This window comes from Macrobrachium nipponense, chromosome 26 (assembly GCF_015104395.2).
Source record: "Macrobrachium nipponense isolate FS-2020 chromosome 26, ASM1510439v2, whole genome shotgun sequence".
Classification (NCBI taxonomy): Eukaryota; Metazoa; Arthropoda; class Malacostraca; order Decapoda; family Palaemonidae; genus Macrobrachium; species Macrobrachium nipponense.
The window spans coordinates 20,831,595-20,856,108 of NC_087215.1; the positions used below are offsets into that span (position 1 = coordinate 20,831,595).

Below are 24,514 nucleotides of genomic sequence, written 5' to 3' on the forward strand. Positions count from 1 at the left end.
TCTCGAACACGGTAGAAGCATCGGGCCAATCCATCCAATCCTTATCGGAGAGGATGGTAGCCCAGGAGAACGTAGTGGCGGGTATCCGTGACACTTTGGCAGCAGGGCAACCACAGTCCGGACAAGCAGCTCTATCTTTGCTCATGCCGGACTCGTCTAACCTCCCTCTGTTTAAACCGAACAACCCATGGAGGGTAGCGGCACACGCTCCATTTTCAGGGGGCATGCTGTCTATTGAGGGTTGTGGAACTTGAAGACTAGAGGACTTCGAGTTCTATCCTGAGGGACTCTAGCCCCCTTTCATCGGTTACGTTCGCTTAACAGATGCGGTCATGATGAGGGAGGATAAAGTCCCTAAGGAAACTGTAATCCTCCCCTGGGAACAAGCCCAACAAGCTTGGCTCCGGAACTTAGAGGAATGGGAGTGCTTTAATACGAGGCTCACCGCATTTAAGAGTCCATTTACTATCTTTACAGCTAATGAGGGCACCCCCCTGCCACTCACCTTTAAAGTGGCGGAGTCCACTTACCAGGCAGCTATGAAGGATGAGCCCATGCCCCAGCTCCGGGAGACGGAGCCAACTTCCCTTTTGCTCCCCGGATATGAGAACTGCTTCGTTGAGGCAACTCCCACCTTTAATGTAGGCAAGCTCAAGAGGTTGCCTAGACTTTCAGAGGGCCTGATACAGGCCGAGTACGACGCCCGGATGAGACTCAGCAGGTCCCTCAGTTCCCTGACTATGACGGAGATGACGTCTCTTGTCTACGGACAAGAGACGTTGTTTAAAGCCATGGCCAAGTCACTACTGGATACAATGCAGTGTGACTTATATGATTTCATCATAGCTCGGCGGAACTGTAGGAAGCATATTCTGGCGGAGGCCACAATCCGCCACGAACCAAACAAACTGATCGCCTCATCCATATGGGGCACAGACCTCTTTTCCACTCCCGCGGTGAATGAGGTCTTGTACGAAGCTTCTAGAGTTAACCAGAGCTTGAAGGTCCGGTGGGGACTCGTCCCCAAAAGGAAACCTGAGTCCACCGGATCGAACCCGAAATCCAAGAAGAGACCTAGGAAGTTCCAGCCCTTCCAGGCTCCTCAACAAGCTCTGATGCAGGCGGTTCCGGTACCCCAAGTACCGCAACCGTCTACGTCTAAAGCACAACCCCAACAGCAGTTTGTGCTTTTGACACAACCGGCCCAGCAGCCCCAGGCCTCAACCTTCTTTGCTGTCTCTCCGGCCTATAATGCGACGTTTGAATCGCTGTCATTTAAAGCGTTCAATAGGTTTGCCAAAGGCAGCCGAGCTAGGGGTCCCTCCCGTTACCGGGGCGCCGCAAGAGCCACTAGCCGGGGCAAAGGTTTCCGTGGAGCACGCGGTGGACGCCCATCGGCAAACCAGTGAGAGTCCCAAGGTAGGAGGGAGGCTGTACCTTTACCGTCACCAGTGGTGATTCAGCAGTTGGGCACAGAGCATTGTGACCAAAGGTCTAGGGTGGAGTTGGCTTCAAGGTCCTCCTCCATCCAACGCCTTCTATCAAAAGCCAACAGCGGAATTGATAGAGTATACCCAAGAACTTCTTCAAAAAAGGGTAGTATCAAGAGTCAAGAACTTAAGTTTCAAGGACGCTTGTTCAGCGTGACAAAGAAAGGCTCAGAAAAGCGAAGAATAATCCTAGACTTGTCCCATCTGAACTCATTCATTCTCTGCGACAAGTTCAGAATGCTGACCGTTTCGCAGGCGCGGACCTTACTTCCCCGTGGGCCATCACTACCTCTATAGATCTTACAGATGCCTACTATCATGTTCCAATAGCAAGACACTTCCGTCCATTCCTAGGCTTCAAACTAGGAAAGAAGGCTTACTCCTTCAGAGTAATGCCATTCGGGCTCAACATAGCGCCCAGAATATTCACAAAGTTGGCGGAAATAGTTGTCCAGTAGTTGAGAACTCAAGGAATAATGCTAGTAGCCTATCTGGACAATTGGCTCGTATGGGCCACAAGTGTCGAAGAATGTCACGAGGCGACGGTCAAAGTCATCCAGTTTCTGGAACGCTTAGGGTTTCAGATAAACAGAACCAAGTCCCGGCTAATGCCGAAATCTCGCTTCCCGTGGTTAGGAATCCAATGGGACTTGAAGTCTCATACCCTATCAATACCGCCGTTGAAAAGGAAAGAAATAGCCAAGGCCACGAGGCAATTTCTCAAGAACACTCAGACGTCCCAAAGGAACAAGAAAAGATCTTGGGTTCACTCCAATTTGCATCAATCACGGACGTTCTATTGAAAGCCAGGCTGAAGGATATAAACCGGGTCTGGCGTTCAAAAGCAAACCGAAGATCCCGGGACAAGTTGGCTCCCATCCCGGCGATCTTACAGAAGAGGCTCCGCCCTTGGATGGAAATCAAGAATTTATCAAAAGCAATACCCCTACAATTCCCTCTGCCGACCTTAGTGATCCACATGGACGCCTCACTAAGCAGGTACAGGGAACCTGGTCCCTACCATTCCGCCAGCTACATATCAATGTGCTGGAAGCCATGGCAGTGTTTCTCACCCTGAAAAGGCTCCGACCAACCAAGAAGTCTCACATCAAATTGGTATTGGACAGCGCAGTGGTAGTCCACTGCATAAACAGAGGCGGCTCCAAATCGAGTCACATGAATCATGTCATGATAGCCATATTTGCCTTAGCAGACAGGAACAAATGGCACCTGTCAGCCACTCACCTAGCGGGTGTAAGGAACGTGGTGGCGGATGCCCTATCACGCTCCGTTCTGCTGGAGTCGGAGTGGACGCTGGACAAGGAGTCATTCAAATGGATCTGTCAAAGAGTACCGGGGCTCCAAGTGGACCTCTTTGCCACGGAGTTGAACCACAAACTTCCTTGTTATGTGGCTCCCAACCTGGACCCTCTGGCTTACGCCACGGACACTATGGCTATAGATTGGAATATGTGGAAAAGGATTTATCTGTTTCCTCTAGTGAATCTACTCCTGAAAGTCCTGAACAAACTCAGGAAGTTCAAGGGTCACATCGCCCTAGTAGGCCCCAATTGGCCCAAAAGCAATTGGTTTCCCCTACTTCTGGAATTGGGACTCCGGCCTCATCAAATTCCCAATCCCAAACTGACACAGCTAGTATAAACGTGGACTGTGTCCGCTTCCTCAGGAATTCAGAAAGCCCTAACTTTATGGACTTCATGAAGTTTGCGGCTCAGAGGGATGCCAACATCGATCCTCAAAACATCAGATTCCTAGAATCTGACAAAAGAGAGTCGACCCTATGTCAATACGACTCAGCAGTTAAGAAACTAGCTATATTTCTAAAGGACTCAAATGCACAAACCATGACCACGAATCTGGCCATAACCTTTTTCAGGACGTTGTTCAAAAAAGGTTTAGCAGCAAGTACGATTACTACTACCAAATCGGCACTTAACCCTCTTACGCCGAAGCGGTAAAAAAAAAATTGTCTCCCGTGTGCCGGAGGTGTTTCAGAGTGAGCGCGGAAGCGGAAAAAATATTTTTTTCAAAAAATCACGGCGCGCTTAGTTTTCAAGATTAAGAGTTCATTTTTGGCTCCTTTTTTTGTCAATAGCTGAAGTTTAGTATGCAACCATCAGAAATGAAAAAAATTATCATTATCATATATAAATAATGCGATATATGATAGTGCAAAAACGAAATTTCATATATAATTGTATTCAATCGCGCTGTGCGCAAAACGGTTAAAAGGTAACAAGTTACTTTTTTTCGTTGTAATGTACACTAAATTGCGATCATTTTGGTATATAACACATTGTAAACCCGATAAAAGCAACACACAGAAAATATTATCACAAAATAATGCATGATTCGTAACGTGCGGACATAAACAAATATTTGTTTCAAAAATTCACCATAAATCTAAATATTGTCCTAGAGACTTCCAATTTCTTTCAAAATGAAGACAAATGATTGAATATTACTATACTGTAAGAGTATTAGCTTACAATTGCAGTTTTCGACCATATCTGACGAGTTGAAGTTGACCGAATGTCGAATTTTTTTATATATATATTTTTCATATGCAATTACTTCAGAAATAAGAAAAGCTACAACCTTCAAATATTTTTCGTTTTATTCTACATGAAATTGCGCACATTTTCATATATAAAACTCTATGAAATGCCTAATATGAAACGGAGCAAATATTCCGAGAATGGTACGTACGCATTCGAAGATTTGTGGCGGAGAATCCGCGCGCGGAGGGAAGGAAAGTGTTTTTTTAAAATTCACCATAAATCTAAATATTTTGCTGGAGACTTCGAATTTGTTTCAAGATGAAGATAAATGACTGAATATTACTAGACTGTAAGAGTTTTAGCTTACAATTGCGTTTTTCGACCATTTCGGTAGAGTCAAAGTTGACCGAACGTGGTCTCATTTATCGTGATTTATATGCAAATATTTCAAAAATGAGAAAAGCTACAACCTTCAATTATTTTTCGTTGTTTATTCTAAATGAAATTGCGCACATTTTCATATATAAAACTTTATGTAACGCTAATTTAAAATGGTGCAAACATTACCACAATCGCACGTATATTTTGATTTTTTTCAGAAGAGTTACAGCGCGGACGTAAAGAAAATGTTATTTTTTTCATAAATTCACCATAAATCGAAAATATTGTGCTAGAGACTTCCAATTTGTTGCAAAATGAAGGTAAATCCTTGAAATATACTAGAATATAAGCGTTTTAGGCTTACAATTGCGTTTTCGACCATTTCGGTGAGTCCAGTTGACGAAAGTTGACCGAAGGTTGAAATTTTGGCAATTATCGTTATTTATATGAAAATATCTCAAAACTGATAAAAGCTACAACCATGGGTTGTTTTTAGTTGTATTCTACATAAAAATGCACACATTTTTATATATAATACTTCATGTAACGGCTAATTTACAATGGTACAAAAATTATGTCAAAGTGATGAAATAATTTCCGAGATGTGTCACAGATACTTTTTAGTGCGGCAAGAAAGAAATTCGCACTTTCGCGCTTGCGCGCCTGTGTAACGATTGTAAACAAAACAACACCTTGATCCGTGAACTCCCAGCATCCCCAAGGCGCGTGATTCAAAAGTTTTAGGCTGGTAGGCCTATAAGTATTTTTCCGTGAATTTTAAAAAAAACTTTTGTAAGTCGACGTAAAATGCGTCCAGTCGGCACACGGGAGACAAAAAATGTCGATGTAAAATACGTCCAGTCGGCGTAAGAGGGTTAAGGGGGTCAGCCGGCTAATGCCGTTTTTTAACGACAGGACTTTGACATTCATACCACTTATTAAGGTGACTTGGGACATCTCCAAACCGCATATGATTTTCGCCTCTGACCTTCGGTTTTGTGACGCCAGGACGATTTATCCCGAAAATAACCAATTTTCAAATTCTATCTCCTCCCTTCATATTTAATATTAAGACCTGGGATTACAACCATATATAGACCTGATGTAGACCTCCAATCAAATGGAGTGTTTTTTTTTCTAAAAGTAACTTTTTTGCTAGATATGAATTTTTCAATATGGTAAAAAAATAAACCCTATAAATCATGAGAAAAAAATTTATAAAAAAAAAGACGAAACAAAAATTGGAAAAAAAGGCCTCATTTGATTGTTTCTATAATGTCTTCTGAGTTATATACCAAATTCCAATGTTATAGCTTTAAAACTAAGTGAGGAGATAGATTTTGAAGGTCAATAAGTATAGTTTTGAGATACGGGCGTTCAAAGTTTTCCTTCGTATTTCTATAAAGACAATGTTAATAAATAATTATTATTATGAGTGTATATTTCTTTTTTGTGTACATATTAATAAACCAAAACTATTGTATTTATCATAATTTAATCATTAAATGATGATCCCTTTGCTCATATATCGTAGCCTGGGGCACTGCTTGAGGCAAGAAAGGGAAGAAAGGGCATTCCTTCCTACGTAACCCCCTCTCTCCCCCCCCCTTCACTAACTTGGCTTATTACAGCGAATTTTCTTCTGTATGTTAGCAAGATGTTTTCCTTGTATTTTCCTCTTTGGCATGATGACATTCTTGCCGGAACAAAGATAAACAAACGTAAATGCAAGAGAATGTCAGAGGTGAAACTCGAAGGTGTACTCTTTTTACAAAGATATAATAATTCATAATAAATCATGATTATTATGAATTTCATATTCCATTTTGGGTATTAAAAAACCAAAACTATGTTATTTATCATAAATGAAGATCTCTTTGCTCAAAGATCGTAGCCTTGGGCACAGTGTGACATGTGCTGTCAGGCAAGAAGGGGGCATTACTAGGCAACCCTCCCTCTCTCTTCACTAACTACGCGTATATTACGATATTCTGTAATAATACTTGAGCGATTTTTTCTTCGCCTGTATGTTAGCGAGATGTTTTCCTTGTCTTTTCCTCATTGGCATGATGAACTTCTTGTCGAAACATACATAAACATACGTAAAAGCAAGCAAATGTCACGAGGTAAAACTCGAAAGTGTAGTCTACTTGAAGTCTGTTTTCCTACTGATTCATGGTTGAGCCAGGACAGATACTCGCTTCTGCGAGCCACGGAATCTCTCAGATGCCATTTCTCACAATTTCTTTGCCAATAATTATCAAAATTAATATAACAGAAGAAATATTGCATTTTCTTGTACGGATGAATGTTTTTGACTTATTGAGTTATGTTTACTAATTACCCTGTAACTACGAAAGTAAGAGGAATTTTGACGAAATATTTCATATACGTATTCTCAATTGCCATATGAAGCTCCATGAATTTTTTCATGACTTTGCATTTTTCGCCCTATACCACCATATACAGGCGGCCCTCGGTTAGCGGCAGGGGTTCCGTTCCTGGCCACGACGCCAAGCGATTTCAACGCTGAGCGATTTTTAAAGAATACGGCCGCCGCCACACTTTCTTTCGAAACTCTAGACCGTCAAAGGCGCTGTAATCCCACAACGGCGCAATAAGTAAAATTATATTTATGCAGTATAGTACTATAGAAATTACTGAATAGTACATGTGGGTGTCTAAAGTATGTAAAGATATAATAAAGTTTATACAGTGTACAGGTAGCTGTAGTGTTCAGGTTACGATCATTATTCTTACGATAGTTCGATTTTATGAGAGATCAATTTACAATGGTCTAACTTTATCCATCTTCTAGTTACATAAGTTCAATAACAGCAAAAGAGAATGATGAAAGTATGGTGTAACGTATACTCGTTGCGTGAACGTGTACAGCCATGAAAAACCGAACGAGAAACTACTTTTTTTTTTTTTTCTAAGTACAACCGAACTGGATAACATCTGTTTGGCTTGTATTTCGATCATCGTACTACAGTGCAACATTACCGTATTTGTTATAAATGGCGTTATATATAGAATAGAACTGAGATATCTTAATGTAATAACTTTATTCGCTATAGATCAGAGATCAATATAGATTAAGTCAATCGGGAAATATACGTTAAATTTAAACCTAGTTATAACTGAAGCTGAGAAAACTGTTCAAGCTGCTAATGACTATTATCGTACATCGGCAACAAGGATAAAACTGCAGTAAACGTCTGCCATCACACACAACTGTAGATAAAATTGGGATAAAATCATTTTAATCAAACTACTGTGCTTGAAAGAACACATTTTACTGTTGGTTTCACGCCGATATAAGATAAATAACGTAAAGTTCGTATCACGATGATATAAAGGATTACGTATTGTGCGAACGGAATCACGTAATTTTTTACGCAATAAACATGCCGCCAACGTAATCTGTTAACGAAAAAAATAGTAGTTCACATTCACAACGAGACATATTCAATAAATATTTCCACCTAAAAACACGCTGTATATGGAAAAATAACTTTGTCTCATATAAGTCAAGTATATAGATATTCATTTATGCTAACTAGAAGCAAGAGCATTCGCTCAGAATTGCGTTATGGTGAAACAGACTCGTATTCATCAGCTGATTTCAAACCACAACATTGGCCGCTCCGCGGAATACGGGCTTAAGTTTGCCGTAGTATTTTAAAATACAATAATATGAGAATACATACAATATTCTTGGATACAGTGAAATAATGTATAAACTTTTTAAAGGATTTATGGAAAAGATGCGTAATTAATAAAATAACACAATGCATTTTTCGGAACAAGCGGACAAGAACGAACATGAAAAACCATCCCCTTACAACGTGGAGCCTAGTTACAAAGGCTGCCTTAATTTGTATCTTATTTCTGTACAAAAATGAAAATACCTTTACGCAATATATTTTCATACACATTTTAAACATAAAAGCATAAACATTTGAAAAATCGACACATCGATCGCTAAATTTGCACTTTTTTTTTTTAACTCGTTATTTTCGAACAGCGGTAGACGGCGGCATACAAGAACGAACTTGAAAAAAATATCGTAGTCGATAACTTGAAGGGGAGTTTCAAAAGCTGTCTTTTTATCATATTTCTGCACAGAAATAAAAATACCCTATTCGTAGTACATTTTCATACACATTTTAAACATAAAAGCATAAACATTTATAAAATCGACACATCGATCGCTAATTTGCACTTTTTTTAAATCGATATTTTCGGAAGAGCGGCAGGCGGCGGCTTACAAGAAAGAACATGAAACAACATTGTATTTGATAATGTGAAGGGCAGTTTCAAAAGCTGCCTTGTATCATATTTCTGTACAAAAATAAAATGCCTTTCACGTAATACATTTTCATACACTTTTAAACAAAAGCATGAACATTATGAATCGACACATCCATAGCTAAATTTGCACTTATGTAACTCGATATTTTTCGGCATAGAACAGCATCAGAGGCATATATTTTACCCTAATACCTACGTAATAACTCTCCATAAAATTTGTTAATATAATTTGCATAACCTTTATGGTCTGAACGGCATTTCTACATATGTATGAACTCGTTAGACAATGGCGCTAGCGGCCGCTGTTTAACTGAAATTTGGTGCCGTAAAGATACCTTTAACCAATGCCTTATGTTTTTAATGAATATTTTTGACGACCGCCGTCGTAAAACCGATTCGCCGTTGAGTGATTGCGCCGTTAACCGCGGGCCGCCTGTATAGGGGTTCTGGCCGGCCCCCTTAAGAAGATCTTCCAATTTGGATTCAATATAGATCTAACAGATTTGTATTTTTCATCTATTCCAAAGGCTTGTGCTAGGCTTAGACAAATCTGAGAGACCCAGGTCGGTCTCATGGTTTTTAAATGATGTCCTTAAATTAGCTTCTGAAACTGATAATAACTCATGTGATTATATAGCTCTCTTAAGGAAAACATTATTCCTAATACATTTGGCCTCAGGAGCTAGAATCTCGGAACTGTCGGTCCTATCTAGGGAACCAGGTCATATTGAATATCTTCCCTCAGGAGAATTACTACTTTCTCCAGATCGTCAATTTCTAGCCAAAAATGAGGACCCACAAGATAGGTGGGCCCCATGGAAAATTATTCCACTCCCACAGGACCTGTCCTTATGTCCAGTTAACTCCCTAAGAGCATATTTAAGCAGAACTGCCCTGATATCTTCAGGCCCTTTGTTCATTAGGGAAAAAGGTGGTACTATTTCCCTAAAAGGAATTAGACAACAAATTTTGTACTTTATAAAACAGGCTAACCCAGAATCCTTTCCACGGGCACATGATGTTAGAGCAGTAGCCACCTCAATTAATTATTTTCAACATATGAATTTTGACGATCTCAAGAAGTACACAGGCTGGAAATCTCCGACAGTATTTAAACGCCACTATTTGAAGTCATTAGAGGCCCTTAAATTCCTAGCAGTGGCAGCCGGAAACACAGTTTCCCCTGACACTGCATGAAATAATAATGAGTAGTTATTTAGCCTATGTCTCTCTCATAGCTCTTTCCCTCCTACCTGCCTCACTAGCATCCTTGCCTTAGCTTGGTCGTTATTGTATTATACTTTACCTTAGATGGCACTTATGTATATACTGATTATTTGTATTATATTGTATCTGGGCCTAGTTTCCCGTCATAATACACTTGTTGTTTGGTGTGGTTATCCAAGATCTAGTGGTCATTTGACCTTGTCGTGTAGATAAGTTTAGTTTTAAGGTTCATTAAAACTCCCTATTGTGCAGTATTTTTATTATTTGATGTAGGATTAACTTTTATATTATAGTATTTAATCCTATTGGTGTTTTAATTTACCTAATATTATTTAACTATCTACACTGATCTTTCCAAGCTTGTGGGGGCCAATTCTCTGGCACTATTTCACGGAGCGACACAGGCTGAGCCCAGAAAAGGGATTTTGATGGAGGAAAAATCTATTTCTGGGCAATGACCTGTGTCGCCCAGTGAAATCCCACCCCTTCCTTTTTTCTTCCACACCCTATCTGGCCCAAGCTTTGGTGCTATCTTCAGGAATGAAAACAAAGACGCTAGTCATAGTAGTAGCGGGTAGCAGGGCCTTAGATCGGCTCCTCTGTAGACGGGGGATTTTGAAGAAGGAAGAGACTAAAATGGCAAGGGACCTCTGGTAGTGGTTTCCACTCACCCCAGATACCATACCGACACCTTTAAAATGATATTGTTAAGATACAATAAAGTTTTGTACATACTTACCAGGCAGATATACTACTTACTATAGACTCGGTCGTCCCGACAGAATTTCAAAACTCGCGGCACACGCAACAGGTAGGTCAGGTGATCCCTCATTCCCGCCGCTGGGTGACGGGATCCGGAACCATTCCCGTTTTCTAAGACATAATTTCTCTTCCACCTGTCTCCTGAGGGGAGATGGGTGGGTGGGCCATAATCGATATATCTGCCAGGTAAGTATGTACAAAACTTTATTGTATCTTAACAATATCATTTTTGTACATGAAAACTTACCCAGCAGATATATACTTAGCTGATTGGCACCCTTGGTGGAGGGTAAGAGACAGCTAAAACATAATGATAATACTAATAGTAAATACATTAAAAAACAGGAAAAAAACAACATATTTGTTCTTGGATATAATAATCCATGGTTCCTACCTGATTGGGCTGAAGACTTCATGACTACTGTCGATGAGTCTACCTGCCTCAAGAGTCCCAGAGAGGTATGGACCTATGGCTGAATAACTCTTTGGATCGTGTCAATGGGGGCTAGCCGGCTTACGCGACAGAGCTCTCTGGATCGTACCAATGGGGGCTGACCCACTTACATGGTAGAGCCTTGACCTTCGTCATATCAATGGGGACTAGCCCTCTTACATGACAGAGTTAAGGTTTCTATAAATAAACACAAGGAGCACTGAAGCCAATCCCGATCACCTGACCATGTTAGTACTGTTATAACCTATGAATTGCAAGAGGGTCCCCTATTCCCTCTAACAATCAACCAATAAAAACAACCACCAATAAAGACAAATTTAAACACTAAAGTCTGTTAAGAAGGATTAGCCTCAGCTCCTTCTCCAGCACTTGAATTCGCTGAAACATACGCTCCCAGAGCAAAGCACTTTTCGTAAGAAATTTTTACGTCTCTTAGGTAATTGGAGGCAAACACAGAATTACATCTCCAAAAAGTTGACTCTATTAGTGCCTGAAGAGACCATGTTTTGTGAAATGCCATTGACGTAGCTATGGCTCTCACTTCATGTGCTCTTACTCTGAGAATCTGAGGTGCTCTTCGTTGCAAGTAAGGTGAGCTTCCTTTATTACCATCCGTTTATGAAACCGAAAACGTAAGGGCATTTCTTTGAAATCGAATCTTTTTCGGGGGGGGGGGGGAATCTTTTACAGAGCACCAAAGACTTTCCTCTGTACCTCCCAGCAACACTTTTTCTTCAAGTAGAACTTGAGTGCCCTGACTGGACACAAAGTCCTTTCTAGTTCTCTTCCTGTTAGTGAAGAGAGTCCTTTTTATCTCAAAGCTTCTTGCCAAGGTTTGAGGGATTTTCGTTTTTTGCTAGAAAAAGTGGTTTAAAGGTGCACGACCGCTGAATCCTTCCTAAAACCACTTTTACCTTCCAGGCTTGCAACTCGCTATTCTCTTAGCTGTTGCTAATGCAAACAGAAATAAGGACTTTCTAGTTAAGTCTCTAAATGAAGCTGTCGTGAGACGGTACGAATTTTTCTGACATTAGGAACTTAAGGACCACATCCAAGTTCCAACTCGGTTTCTTGATTATCTGGTCTTTCGTGGTTTCGAAAGACCTTATAAGGTCATGGAGATCTTTATTATTAGTAAGGTCTAGTCCTCTATGTCGAAAGACTGAGGCCAGCATACTCCTGTAACCTTTTACTGTCGATACTGCCAGGTTACAGTCCTTTCTCAAATAGAGAAGAAAATCAGCAATTTCAGCTACAGAGGTACTGGAAGAGGATATTTTCTTATTCTTATTACACCATCTTCTAAATCAACTCATTCGACTGATACACCCTAGAGGTGGAAGCTCTTCTGGCTCTTGCAATAGCCTTCGCCACTTCGTGCGAAAAACCTCTTGCTCTGACAAGTCCTTCGACAGTCTGAAGGCGGTCAGACTTAGCGCGGGGAGGTTCTTGTGAAATCTGTCGAAGTGGGGCTGTTGAGAAGATTGTTCCTCAGTGGAAGCGATCTTGAAAAATCTACTACCCACTCCCAGCACCTCTGTGAACCAATCGAGAGCTGGCCAGAAGGGAGCGATGAGGGTCATTTTTGTTCCCTCTGAGCAAGCGAACTTCCTCAATACTTCCCTACTATCTTGAAAGGAGGAAGGCGTATGTGTCTAGGCCTGTCCAATCTAGCAGAAAGCTGTCTATGGCTACTGCTTGCGGATCCGAGATCGGGGAGGCAATAGTTTTCTAGTCTGTGATTCTGTTGGTTGCAAACAGGTCTATATTGGGCCTTCCCCACAGATGCCACAGTTGTTGGCAAATCTGAGAATTGAGAGTCCATTCCGTGGGTAGGACTCGGTCTTTCCTGCTCAACAGATCCGCCCGGACTTTCTCTCTCCCTGCACAAACCTTGTGAGAAAGAGATCTTCCTTTCCTGAGCCCAAATCAGCAGATCCTTTGCTGATTCGTACAGGGAAAAGGACTGTGCCCCCCCCCCTGTTTCTTTATATATGCAAGGGCTGTTGTGTTGTCCGAGTGAATTTGAATCACCAGACCTGAGACCTGTTCCTCGAAATGAACTAGAGCTCATAATGGCTGTTAGTTCTTTCTTGTTTATGTGCCAGGACACTTGTTCTCCTTCCCAAGTGCCTGACACTTCTTCCGAACCTAGGGTTGCTCCCACCCTGAATCTGAGGCGTCTGCAAATAACGCTAGGCGAGGGTTCTGTAAGTGAAGGGAGATCCCCTTGTTTAGTTTTTGTGGATCTAACCACCAGAGGATATTCTCCTTGATTCCCTTCGAGATCGGAAAGGTTTTTCCCTTTTTTTTTTTTTAGATCTTGGGACTTCCAATCCCATTTCTCCTTCAGATAAAATTGAAGGGGTCTTAGGTGTAGTCTTCCTAAGGAAACGAACTGTTCCATCGAGGAGAGGTCCCCAGTAAGCTCAATCCATTCCCTCGCGGAACAATGTTCTTTCCTTAAGAAGACTGCCACCTTTTCCAAGCAGCGTTCTCTCCTTTCCTGTGAAGGATACGCTAGAAAATCCAGAGAATCCATCTGAATCCCCAGATAGACAATGCTTTGCTGGGAGTCAGCATGATTTCTCGTGATTGACTAATAGTCCCAGGGACTTTGTCAATTTTAGAGTAAAGAAAAGGTCCTCCTCCAGACATTGTTTCTCCGATTGGGCTCTTATTAGCCAATCGTCCAGATATAATGAGATCCTGATCCCTTCTAGATGTAGCCAATAAGCTACATTCTTCATGATGTCCGTGAAGACTTGAGGTGCAGTCGAGAGTCCGAAACACATCGCTCGGAACTGGAATACTTTCCCTTGGAACATGAATCTTAGGTATTTCCGTGATGCCGGATGAATTGGCACATGGAAATACGCATCGTTGAACGGTCCGAGGGGACACCCATCCAGTCCCTGGACGAAGAGCAGACAGAACGGAGGAAGACGTCTCCATCAAGAATTTCTTCTTCATAACAAAGAAATTCAGGGCACTGACGTCTAGCACCGGTCTCCATCCGCCCGATGCTTTCGGTACCAGGACAACCGATTGTAAAATCCTGGAGACTGGAGATCTTGAACCAGTTCTACCGCTTCCTTTGGAAATCATCTGTTCCACTGCCTGCAAAATAGCTTAGTTCTCGGACCGCATCCGGGTAGTTATTGCAGTCAACTTCCCTTGGAGTTGTCGTCCAAGGGGGAGGTATTTTCCTTGAAGGGGTGGATCAAGTATCCTTTTTTCAGGATCGAGAGGGACCAAGAATCCGCTCCCTTCTGCGCCCAGACTTTTGCAAACTGGAGTAGTCTGGCGCCTACTTTTGTCTGGAGGACTCTCTGTTCATCTAGACTTCCCGAAGGACCTTCTAGATGGTCTACCTCCTTCGTTCTGGTCTGCGACTTACCTAAGAGGGGTTCTAGAAGAGGAGGTACCTCGAAAGGGTTGTACAATAGAGGTTCTCTCTCTTTTTTCAATAGGCACGGCTGGCCTAAACTTCTTAGCTGTGTGTGTGAGGAGATCCTGAGTTGCCTTCTCCGTTAGAGATTTTGCAAACCTCCTGTGGGAACAGATGAGAGGACAAAGGGGCGAAAAGAAGAGAGGATCTTTGTAAGGGTGATACGGCTCTTGCTAGAAAAGAGTTAAAGACCGACCTCTTCTTTAGGACTCCTGTTCCAAAAAGCGAGGCAACTTCTACGGAGCCATCCATAACTGCTCTGTCCAAGCAAGCCAGGACACTTGAAAGTTCTTCCATCGATACAAAGTCGGTGTCCTGAGCTCTCTTGGCTGATGCTCCCAATACCCAGTCCATGAAATTGAAAACTTCTAGAGTCTTAAAGAGACCCCTTAGAAGATGGTCAGACTCACACATACCCCATGTTGCTTTAGCAGAAAGCAAAGACTTCCTCCTGGATGAGTCTACCAGAGAAGCAAAGTCCGCGTCTGCGGATGAAGGGAGGCCTAACCCCATGGGTTCCTTGGTCTCATACCACCTTCCAGGTTTCCCTGTTAACTTGGAAGGAGGGCAGGAAAAAACTGTTTTGCCCGCTTCCCTTCTTGAGGCTGACCATTCTGAAAAGGTCTTCAAAGCCTTTTTCATACATAAAGCAGGCCGCATCTTGACGAAAGAAGAAGACTTATGAGCCTTGGTACTGGACATTAAGATACTGGAGAAGGCGGATCAGCAGGATGAAGGGAGTCTCCGAACTCCTTGAGAAGTAGAGAGAGAGCCTCTTGTAGTCCGAAACTGCTACATCTACAGGCTTGTCCTTCCTTCCAAAGGATCAACTGAAGGAGACCGTTTGGAAGTGATCGGGCTCTTCCCGGGAGAAGTACTCCTTTTCCGAGAAGGAGAGCACTGAATTATAGAAAAACTTCTATACGAAGAATGAGGCTCCTGGCGGCCAGAAAACATTCTTGCGCCTACTAGACTCTTGTTGCCTAGTCACTTGAGGTTCGCAAGACTCTCGGCGCTTGATAGGCTCCTGACGTCCTGATTCAGGGCGCTTGAAAGGCTCCCTGCGCCCTGACTCCTGACACCACCTAGCAGGCTCTTGGCGTCCTGACTCCTGCCGCCTAACAGACTCCTGGCGCCCTGACTCCTGCTCCTGACTCTTGCCGTCTAACTGACTCCTGACGCCCTGAATCCTGGGGCTTGCGAGGCTCTTGACGCCCTTCCTTGCGTCTCACTGCCTCTTTGCGCCTAACTGGCTCCTTCCAATCCTGGTCCTGTAGTCCCAAACGGATCCTTATACTTGAATTGGTTTAGGTTCTCTTCCGGTTCTTTGAACCTAAACCGATCGAGACTTCTGCTCAATTCACGGCGTCTAGAAGGGGAGAGGCTACGTGCTTCCTGTCTGCCAGGATTCAAAGCCTTGTCCAAAGGAGGGCGCTTATCTCTTGGAGAAGAGCGCCTACCAGGGCGAAAGGAATCGCCTGTCAGGAGAAAAACTCCTATCCGAAGAGTCCTCTCGACGAAGGCGATAAACGCCTTGGAGAGAGTGTGTCTCTCTCCTATACGTAGAGGGGCCGCTTAGAGGAAACTCTTAAACCAGGAGCGAAACATCTTTCCTCCTTGTCGAATCCTTAGCGAAAAAGAGCCTACTAAAGAGGATAACTGCTCCTGCAGGTTAATCAGGAACTTCTTCGTTGGATCCTGAAGAGAGGGCTCCTCCTGTCTCGCCTTCTTTAGGATCCGAGGGCCAATACTCCGGGAAAACGCTCTGGGCTGGAATCAGCCACGTCTCCTTTTGGCGCCTTCAGGTTCTCTTCAAATCAGCGATTGAGAGGCCGAACTCCATCCTCTTTTAGGAGAGGAAGAATCAGAGGCCGAAAAACACTCCCTTAGGACGCCTTTTCTGCGGCTATCCAAGGCAGCCTGGGACTTAACAACAGGATCTGCCGAAGGGACGCCTGACCGTTGGGATGTTCTGCATCCTCCCTGCGGCTTTCGACATTCCTCCTCCCCTGGTCCTGGAGTTTGGAAGAGGTCTAGGCCTAGGAGCAATGAGGAACCAGTCAGACGCCCCCTCCACTGCACTGGGGACACTGCAAACAAATCACTATCCCACCACTCTTACCTTCATTTAACGCTCATAACTGAGCCTGGAGTTTCTTGATAGAAGCTTTCACATTTTCCCTCTCAGAAGGAAGAATCTTTGGATTCAGTACGGGGAGAAGCAGCTGTGGCTAAGGGAAAATCGTTAGTCATAGGAGAGTATGAACTTCCTGTTCTAGAGAACAAGATCTACTAGATGATCTAGCTGAAGCTTTCCTTACTCTATCCCTTTCAAGTTTCCTAACGTAAGAAGATAACTCCTTCCATTCAAGTTCTGTTAGGTTCTCGCACTTAATACAGGTGTTATTAAAAGAACATTCATTCTCTCTACATTTAGAGCAAACATTATGAGGGTCTACCGACGATTTCGGTAGCCTAACTTTACAACCTTCCCTACTACAAACCCTAAACATAGTGAAGCCTTAGAGTCAGACATCGTGAAAGAGTAGTCAATACCAAAGTCGATAAACAGTCCACTAAGCGTATGCCAAGCCAGAGAAAAAACAGAATACGTCACCAAAAAACCAATCCAAATTCTCGGCAACGAATTGAAATCCAAGATGGAGGAACGAACAATAGGTGTTGTCCGTTTCAACCGACAGAGAAATTATGTCTTAGAAAACGGGAATGGTTCCGGATCCCGCCACCCATCGGTGGGAATGAGGGATCACCTGACCTACCTGTCGCGTGTGCCGCGAGTTTTGAAATTCTGTCGGGAGGACCGAGTCTATAGCTAAGTATATATCTGCTGGGTAAGTTTTCATGTACAAAAATAAAGGTGAGCGAGCCAGAATACTCTGGCATTACCATTTAACTTTTTTCTCTGGTATTTATAGCAATATTTATACCTTAGAAATGAGTGCTAAAGGGACATTTCACTGGGCGACACAGGTCATTGCCCAGAAATAGATTTTTCCTCCGTCAAAATCCCTTTTATTAATTAATAGTTTGCAGGAGAAATGGAGTTCTAAGGTCCCACGATAAAACTACTCACCAAACAAGTGATTTCCTTACCAGTTTCTGAGAATAGAAAAAGGGAGCTTGGCATAGGGTAAGTAATCTTTAAACATGTATGTACGTATTATATAAATTTTCATAATAATATAATAGCTTGGAAACAACAGGCTACTTTAACCATGGTAGATTTGGAAAGAAACATTAATCAAAGCAGAGGTAAGATTTGCCGATAGCCAAAGAGAAAGCATGTAAAGAACGAACATGGAATTTTTATTAAAAAATTAATATTAATAATACTTACCTGTATAATTTATCTAGCCCTAAATCCCCCAAAACTGCACCAAAATTTACCACATTGGCAATCCTGTTACCTCCTATTCAGTCCGCCAGTTGGCAACACTGCCCTTGACAGTTACAAAACCTTCCCTTGAAAATCAGTTGTCATAGGCAGATCGTGGGGTAGGATGGGTGGGACTAGATAAATTATACAGGTAAGTATTATTAATATTAATTTTATAATAAAAATTCCACATTAACCCTTTAACGCCGATTGGACGTATTAAACTTTGATATAAATTGTCTGTCGGGTGCCGATTGGACGTATGGTACGTCGATATAAAAAAGGTTTTTAAAAAAATGTGCGGAAAAATACTTATAGGCCTACCAGGCGAAAACTTTTCAATAACGCGCTTTGGGGGATGCAGGGAGCTTACGAATCAAGGTGTTGTTTTGTTTACAATCGTTACCAAGGAGCACATGCGCAAATTTCTTTCTTCTCGCACTAAAAAACATCAGCGACACATCTCAGGAATTATTTCGTAACTTTGACATAATTTTTGCACTATTTTATATTAGCTGTTACATGGAGTATTATATATGAAAATGTGTGCAATTTCATGTAGAATACAACTAAAAACAACTCATCGTTATTTATATAAAAATATTTCAAAACTGATAAAATACAACCATAAGTGCAAAAATTTCAACCTTCGGTCAACTTTGACTCTTTTGAAATGGTCGAAAAACGCAATTGTAAGCTAAAACTCTTATATTCTAGTAATATTCAATCATTTACCTTTATTTTGCAACAAATTGGAAGTTTCTAGCACAATATTTTGATTTATGGTGAATTTATGAAAAAAAACTTTTTCCTTACGTCCGCGCGGTAACTCTTCTGAAAAAAAATCAGAAATTTTTCGGCCGATTGTCGTAATGTTTGCACAATTTTAAATTAGCCGTTACATAAAGTTTTATATATGGAAATGTGCGCAATTTCATGTAGAATACAACTAAAAACAATCCATGGTTGTAGCTTTTTCCAGTTTTGAAATATTTTCATATAAATAACCTTTGGTCAACTTTGACTCGACCGAAATGGTAGAAAAACAGAATTGTAAGCTAAAACTCTTACATTCTAGTAATATTCAATCATTTACCTTTATTTTGCAACAAATTGGAAGACTCTAGCACAATATTTCGATTTATGGTGAATTTATGAAATAAACTTTTTCTTTACGTCCGCGCGGTAACTCTTCCGAAAAAATCATAAGTTTTTTCGTCCGATTGTCGTAATGTTTGCACCATTTTAAATTAGCCGTTACATAAAGTTTTATATATGAAAATGTGCGCAATTTTATGTAGAATACAACAAAAAACATCCCATGGTTGTAGCTTTTATCAGTTTTGAAATATATTCATATTAATAACGATAAATAGAAAAATTCGTCCTTCAGTCAACTTTAACTCGACCGAAATGGTCGAAAACTGCAATTGTAAGCTACAACACTTACAGTCTAGTAATAGTCAATCAATTACCTTCATTTTGCAACAAACGGGAATTCTCTAGCACAATATTTCGATTTATGGTGAATTTTTTAAAACAGCTTTTTTGTACATCCGTGCGTTACGAATTCATGCATCATTTTGTGATAATATTTTCTCTGTGTTGCCTTGATCGTTTTATGTGTTATATACCAAAATGATCAAAATTTAATGTAAAATACAACGGAAAAAAATTAACTCATTAGCTTTAACCGTTTTGCTCACAGCACGATTTGTATACAATGATATATGAAATTTTTTTTCGCGCTGTCATATATCCCAATATTTATATATGATAATGATATTTTTTCATTTCTGATGGTTGCATACTAAACTTCAGGCAATGATAAATTAAAGGAGCCAAAAATGAACTCTTAATCTTGAAAACTAAGCGTGCTGTGATTTTTTGCTCACTCCCAAACCCCACCGGCATACGGGAGACAATTCTTAATATACCGCTTCGGCATTTAAGGATTAACTGATAAAGCAAAAAAACCGACCAAGAAATAGTACATCACCAAAAAGATACAAACCAAAATGGCGACGAAAGTCGACTGTAACAAAAAACCACAGGTGTTACTCCATGGCCGGCAGAAAACAAATTGACAAGTTAGCTTAGCAGTACCAGGTATTCCTGAAAGTGGGCGAGACCTGTATCACTTACACGAACGATGGCAGCGCCGCCGCCACCAGAAAATTTGAATTTTTGACTGCCAGGTAAGAAAAAGAAAGCTAATGTAATTGTTTGGTAAGTCACTTATGTGAAATTAATAAATTCTTGAGAAATCCATTAATACATTATTAATAAATTATTCTTCTTACCCAAGTCATCATATAATTTGCCTTTAAATCCTCATAATCCCTTATACAGGCTGTCCCCAGTTATCGGCATACTTGGTTAATAGCGATCCGGTTTTATGGCGTTTGTCTAGTGCCATAACGGGGTGAGTTTTGGTTACTGGTAAAAGTTAGTGCCATAGCAGACCTAACAGAGGCGCCATTAACCGGAACTCATAAATCGCCAAGTTTCGGTTAATGCCAGTTTTCGCTTATGAGCACCCTGCCGAGACAGAACCTCCACCGATAACTGGGGATTGTCTGTGATCAGTATTCAGCCTTAAACTAAAAGTACAGTGGTCCCCTCCATATTCGCAGGGGATGCGTACCAGACCCCCCCGTGAATAGTTAGAACCCGCGAATGTTTGGAACCCCTATAAAAACGCTAAAAACGGCCTATTTGGTTGGTTAAAACTCAAGAAAAATCCACTGAAAATTTTCATACTTGGTTTTTTTAAGTTTTAACACAAAAAGTGCATTTTATGATGAAATTGATAAAAAAAACCCAAGAATTTGTGGATATTTCTCAGAAAAATACCGCGAATGTGCTAATTTTCCGCGAATAATGCGGGGAAACATTCCCAAGAGAAATCTGTGAATATGTGAGTACGCGAATCTGGAGAAAATGAATACGGGGGGGTCCACTGTATAGAGTATCTTTCCATTAAACTTCTAATTTCTCCATTCTCATTACCGTTTTAAACTGGTCTTCCAAAAGTTCCAGATATGATAATGCTTTACCGAATTGCTCATGAACAGCTTGGTGGACCTCTGACTCAGCACTTGAGAGTTTTGTTGTCCATTCACCTCTCTGTAAATCAAGTCTAAATTTCAAACACAGGCAATTAATAGATCAGAGAGAGAGAGAGAGAGTTACCTCATCCCAAAACAAATTGCATATTACAATTAATATACACATTCAGAGAAACATGAAAAAAATACTCAGTCCCACAATACTACTCAGGTGTCACTAAAAATCATGGTTTTAACTTCTCGCCACTTAAAAGTGAAAATATAAAAACATGCCAGGTCTTACAACACAATTACTAATACTACTGTACCTTTCCAACACACTTTTCATGAACCCATTTAGCCTGCTTAAATACTCCTTCTATGGATTCTACTGCTGCTGTGATGTCACTGAAGTCAGTTTCTGATAAGCTACAATCTGAGGTCATCATGGCTGGGTTCATATCTCCTGCATTAGTCATTTTTCCAAACCATCACTGGAAATGATCAAATATACTCAAAAAGAAAACAGAAAATATGAATTTAATTTCTGGCATTTTGTTTTATTGTGCTGATTACACCTACAATCTTGAGTAATATCAATAAACGTTACATATAAAGGCTATGCTATTATTTTTGAATGAGTGCGGGGAAGGACGAATCAATGCTGGTTACGAAAAGAGCAAGATGCGAAGGATGCCATATTGGATTTAAAAACTGCTTTAAAAACATATCTTACAAAGACCTTACATGCTTATATTAATTCGTATGGCACTTTCATATACATGTATCACATTATATTGATGAAACATGTTATTGTTATAATACAATTAAGTTTGTTCATACTTACCTGGCAGATATATATATAGCTGTATTCTCCGAAGTCCGACAGAATTTCAAAATTTTCGCGGCACACGCAGTGGGCGGCCAGGTGGTAGTACCCATTCCCGCTGCTGGGAGGCGGATATCAGGAACTATTCCCATTTTCTATTCATATTTTATCAGTGCCACTGTCTCCTGAGGGGAGGTGGGTGGGCACTTTAATTATAATATATCTGCCAGGTAAGTATGAACAAACTTAATTGTATTATAACAATAACATTTTGTTCATGAAACTTACCTGACAGATATATATATAGCTGAATCCCACCTTCGGATGGTGGGAAGAGACAGAATAGATTTTTGGGAAACTAAATTAAGTAGATGATATACATCTTGGTTCCTGACCTGTTAGCATAGCCGACTTCGTGATTACTGTCACCAAAGTCTGCTTCTGCGTTACTAGAGTTGCCAGCGAGGTAGAGACCTGTAATGCTGGTGCGCTCTAGATGATCTGTCAACGGGGCGTGACCACAATGTGACTAGACATATGACCATACTTCTGAGGGCAACGAAGCTAAAAACCACCACCTGACCTAACCTATCAAAGTTAGTTCCATAACTTCTAGGCTAAAGAAAAGGAACGCGCCTCAAGCGACCAACCCTTCAAAGTTAAAAGCACACCTATCCCTTTTCTATAGGATAGGATTCGTGTTGCTTGCTGCCCCCAATAATATCTACGGATATGTATGGTCCTAGCGACTTACAGATCTCAAATGTCGTCTTCACATCCCGTCGGGAGTGTGAAGCGAACACAGAGTTGCTTCGCTAAAGCGTGGCACTCAGGATGTTACTGAGTGTCATGCCCTGTTGAAATGCTTCCGAGGCCGCGCCCTCACCTCTTGAGCATTCACTTAGAAAAAAATCTCAAATCTTTATGCAAACATAATGAATGAGACCTTCTTAAAAGAACTCCTTGGCTATAATGCCAGGGTGTTCTTGGACATGATCCCAGTCTGGTCTTTTTACGGAACACCGCAGATTGTCGGGAGTGTGAAGCGAACACAGAGTTCCTTCGCTAAAGCGTGGCACTCAGGATGTTACTGAGTGTCATGCTCTGTTGAAATGCTTCCGAGGCCGCGCCCATCACCTCTTGAGCATTCATATTAAGAAAAAATCTCAAATCTTTATGCAAACATAATGAATGAGACCTCTTAAAAGAACTCCTTGGCTATAATGCCAGGGTGTTCTTGTACATGAACCAGTCTGGTCTTTTACGGAACACCGCAGATTGTCCGTTGACCTCGACTTTCTATAGTTTTATCAAGATAAAACTTGAGAGACCCGACAGGGCACAGGACTCTCTAATGCCCTTGCCCAATAATTTGTGCCATACCCTTGGTCTCCAAGCCTTCGGGGTCAAGGGTTAGACAGGTTTTCGTTCTTATCAAGAACGGAAGGCTTAGAGGCAGAGGACACCGCATTATGTCCTTTAAAGCTAAAACCTCTGATGATGGCTAAAACCTCACTAACCCTCTTTGCCGTGGCTAGAGCGGTTAGAATGTTAGCCTTTCTGGTCACGTGCATTAAGTTCGCAGAAAGGATAGGTTCGAGACGCTTTTGGCATCAGAAACTCAGACTACGTCTAAGTTCCATGCCGGAACCTGCGATCCAGAGAATTTCAAGATCTCCCCAGCTCAAAGATCGCGAAGCTTTGTTGTTTTGACAGAATCGAATTTCTGAGCCTAGAGGCCATCAACAACATATTTGCATATTCTACAATAGTTAGGACTTCTATCTTATCTCATACTTCATACGGAAAAAAGATAGAACCATAACGAAATTCACAGAGGTCGAGGTGGAGGAACAGTCATTTCCCTTCACTATCTCCAGAAACGGCCCCCTCTGATTGAACACTGAAAATAGGCAGCACTGTTTTGCCTTGGCCAAGAGACTGCCATTAATCTTGAAGATCTTATCGCTTCTCGATAGTCTGAACGAAAACGCCTTCAGACTCAGAGAGGAGAGATATTAGATACTTCACTAAGTGACGATGTTAGATTACACCGATTCTCTCGGGAAGGGTCTTTGTGGGGACAATTCTCTGAATTACCTGACCTCTGTGAATCCAACCTCTTAGAGGCCAACTGTGGCGACTAAAGCTAATCCTCTAGGATCATGAATAATGGGAACAACTTAAGAGAAGCTCCTTCGTCTTCAATATTACGAAAAACTTAACGAAATGACGCCCTCAGTCTCTCCTCACTTTCGACATACTTCTAAGTGAGGATTACTCATGACGTCAGTAGGTTGTTGCCTCGTCGAGAAGACCCGCACGGACGTGCACTAGTTTTTAACGACCTCTTGAGGATCGTTACGTTCCGTGCCCAAGCCCATAACCACTTCTCTCTTCTTGAGCTATGAGAGAGCTGAGAAATTATCCGAGATGATTTGGGCCACTCGATCCAAACTCACCCTTCGAGGAACTGGAGAGCCGACCAATTTGGCTTCCAATTCTTTCAGACAATGTGCCAGAACATCTGTTCCTCTGTTCGGATGTCTGGCACCCTCTCGCTATCACCCGAGGTGATCCTCAAGCCGTTGAGAGAAAATTAGAATTATTACAAGATCTTTGATGTTATTCCAA

General features: G+C 41.5%; 1 protein-coding gene across 10 annotated transcripts in view; it reads right to left on the reverse strand.

Annotated features, from left to right (window-relative positions):
- Positions 1–24,514, reverse strand: part of LOC135200049 (uncharacterized) — a 289,020-nt gene that overhangs the window by 222,601 nt on the left and 41,905 nt on the right. For 9 of the 10 annotated variants that reach the window (XM_064228292.1, XM_064228287.1, XM_064228290.1 and 6 more), the window contains exons 2-3: positions 21,381–21,545; positions 21,014–21,130 (exon numbers count right to left, since the gene is read on the reverse strand). The exons of the other annotated variant lie outside the window; for it this stretch is intronic. In XM_064228292.1, coding sequence (XP_064084362.1) covers positions 21,014–21,130; positions 21,381–21,530 — 267 coding nt within the window. In that variant the 5' untranslated portion in view covers positions 21,531–21,545. The remainder of the gene's footprint in view (positions 1–21,013; positions 21,131–21,380; positions 21,546–24,514) is intronic. 10 annotated transcript variants of the gene reach the window in all.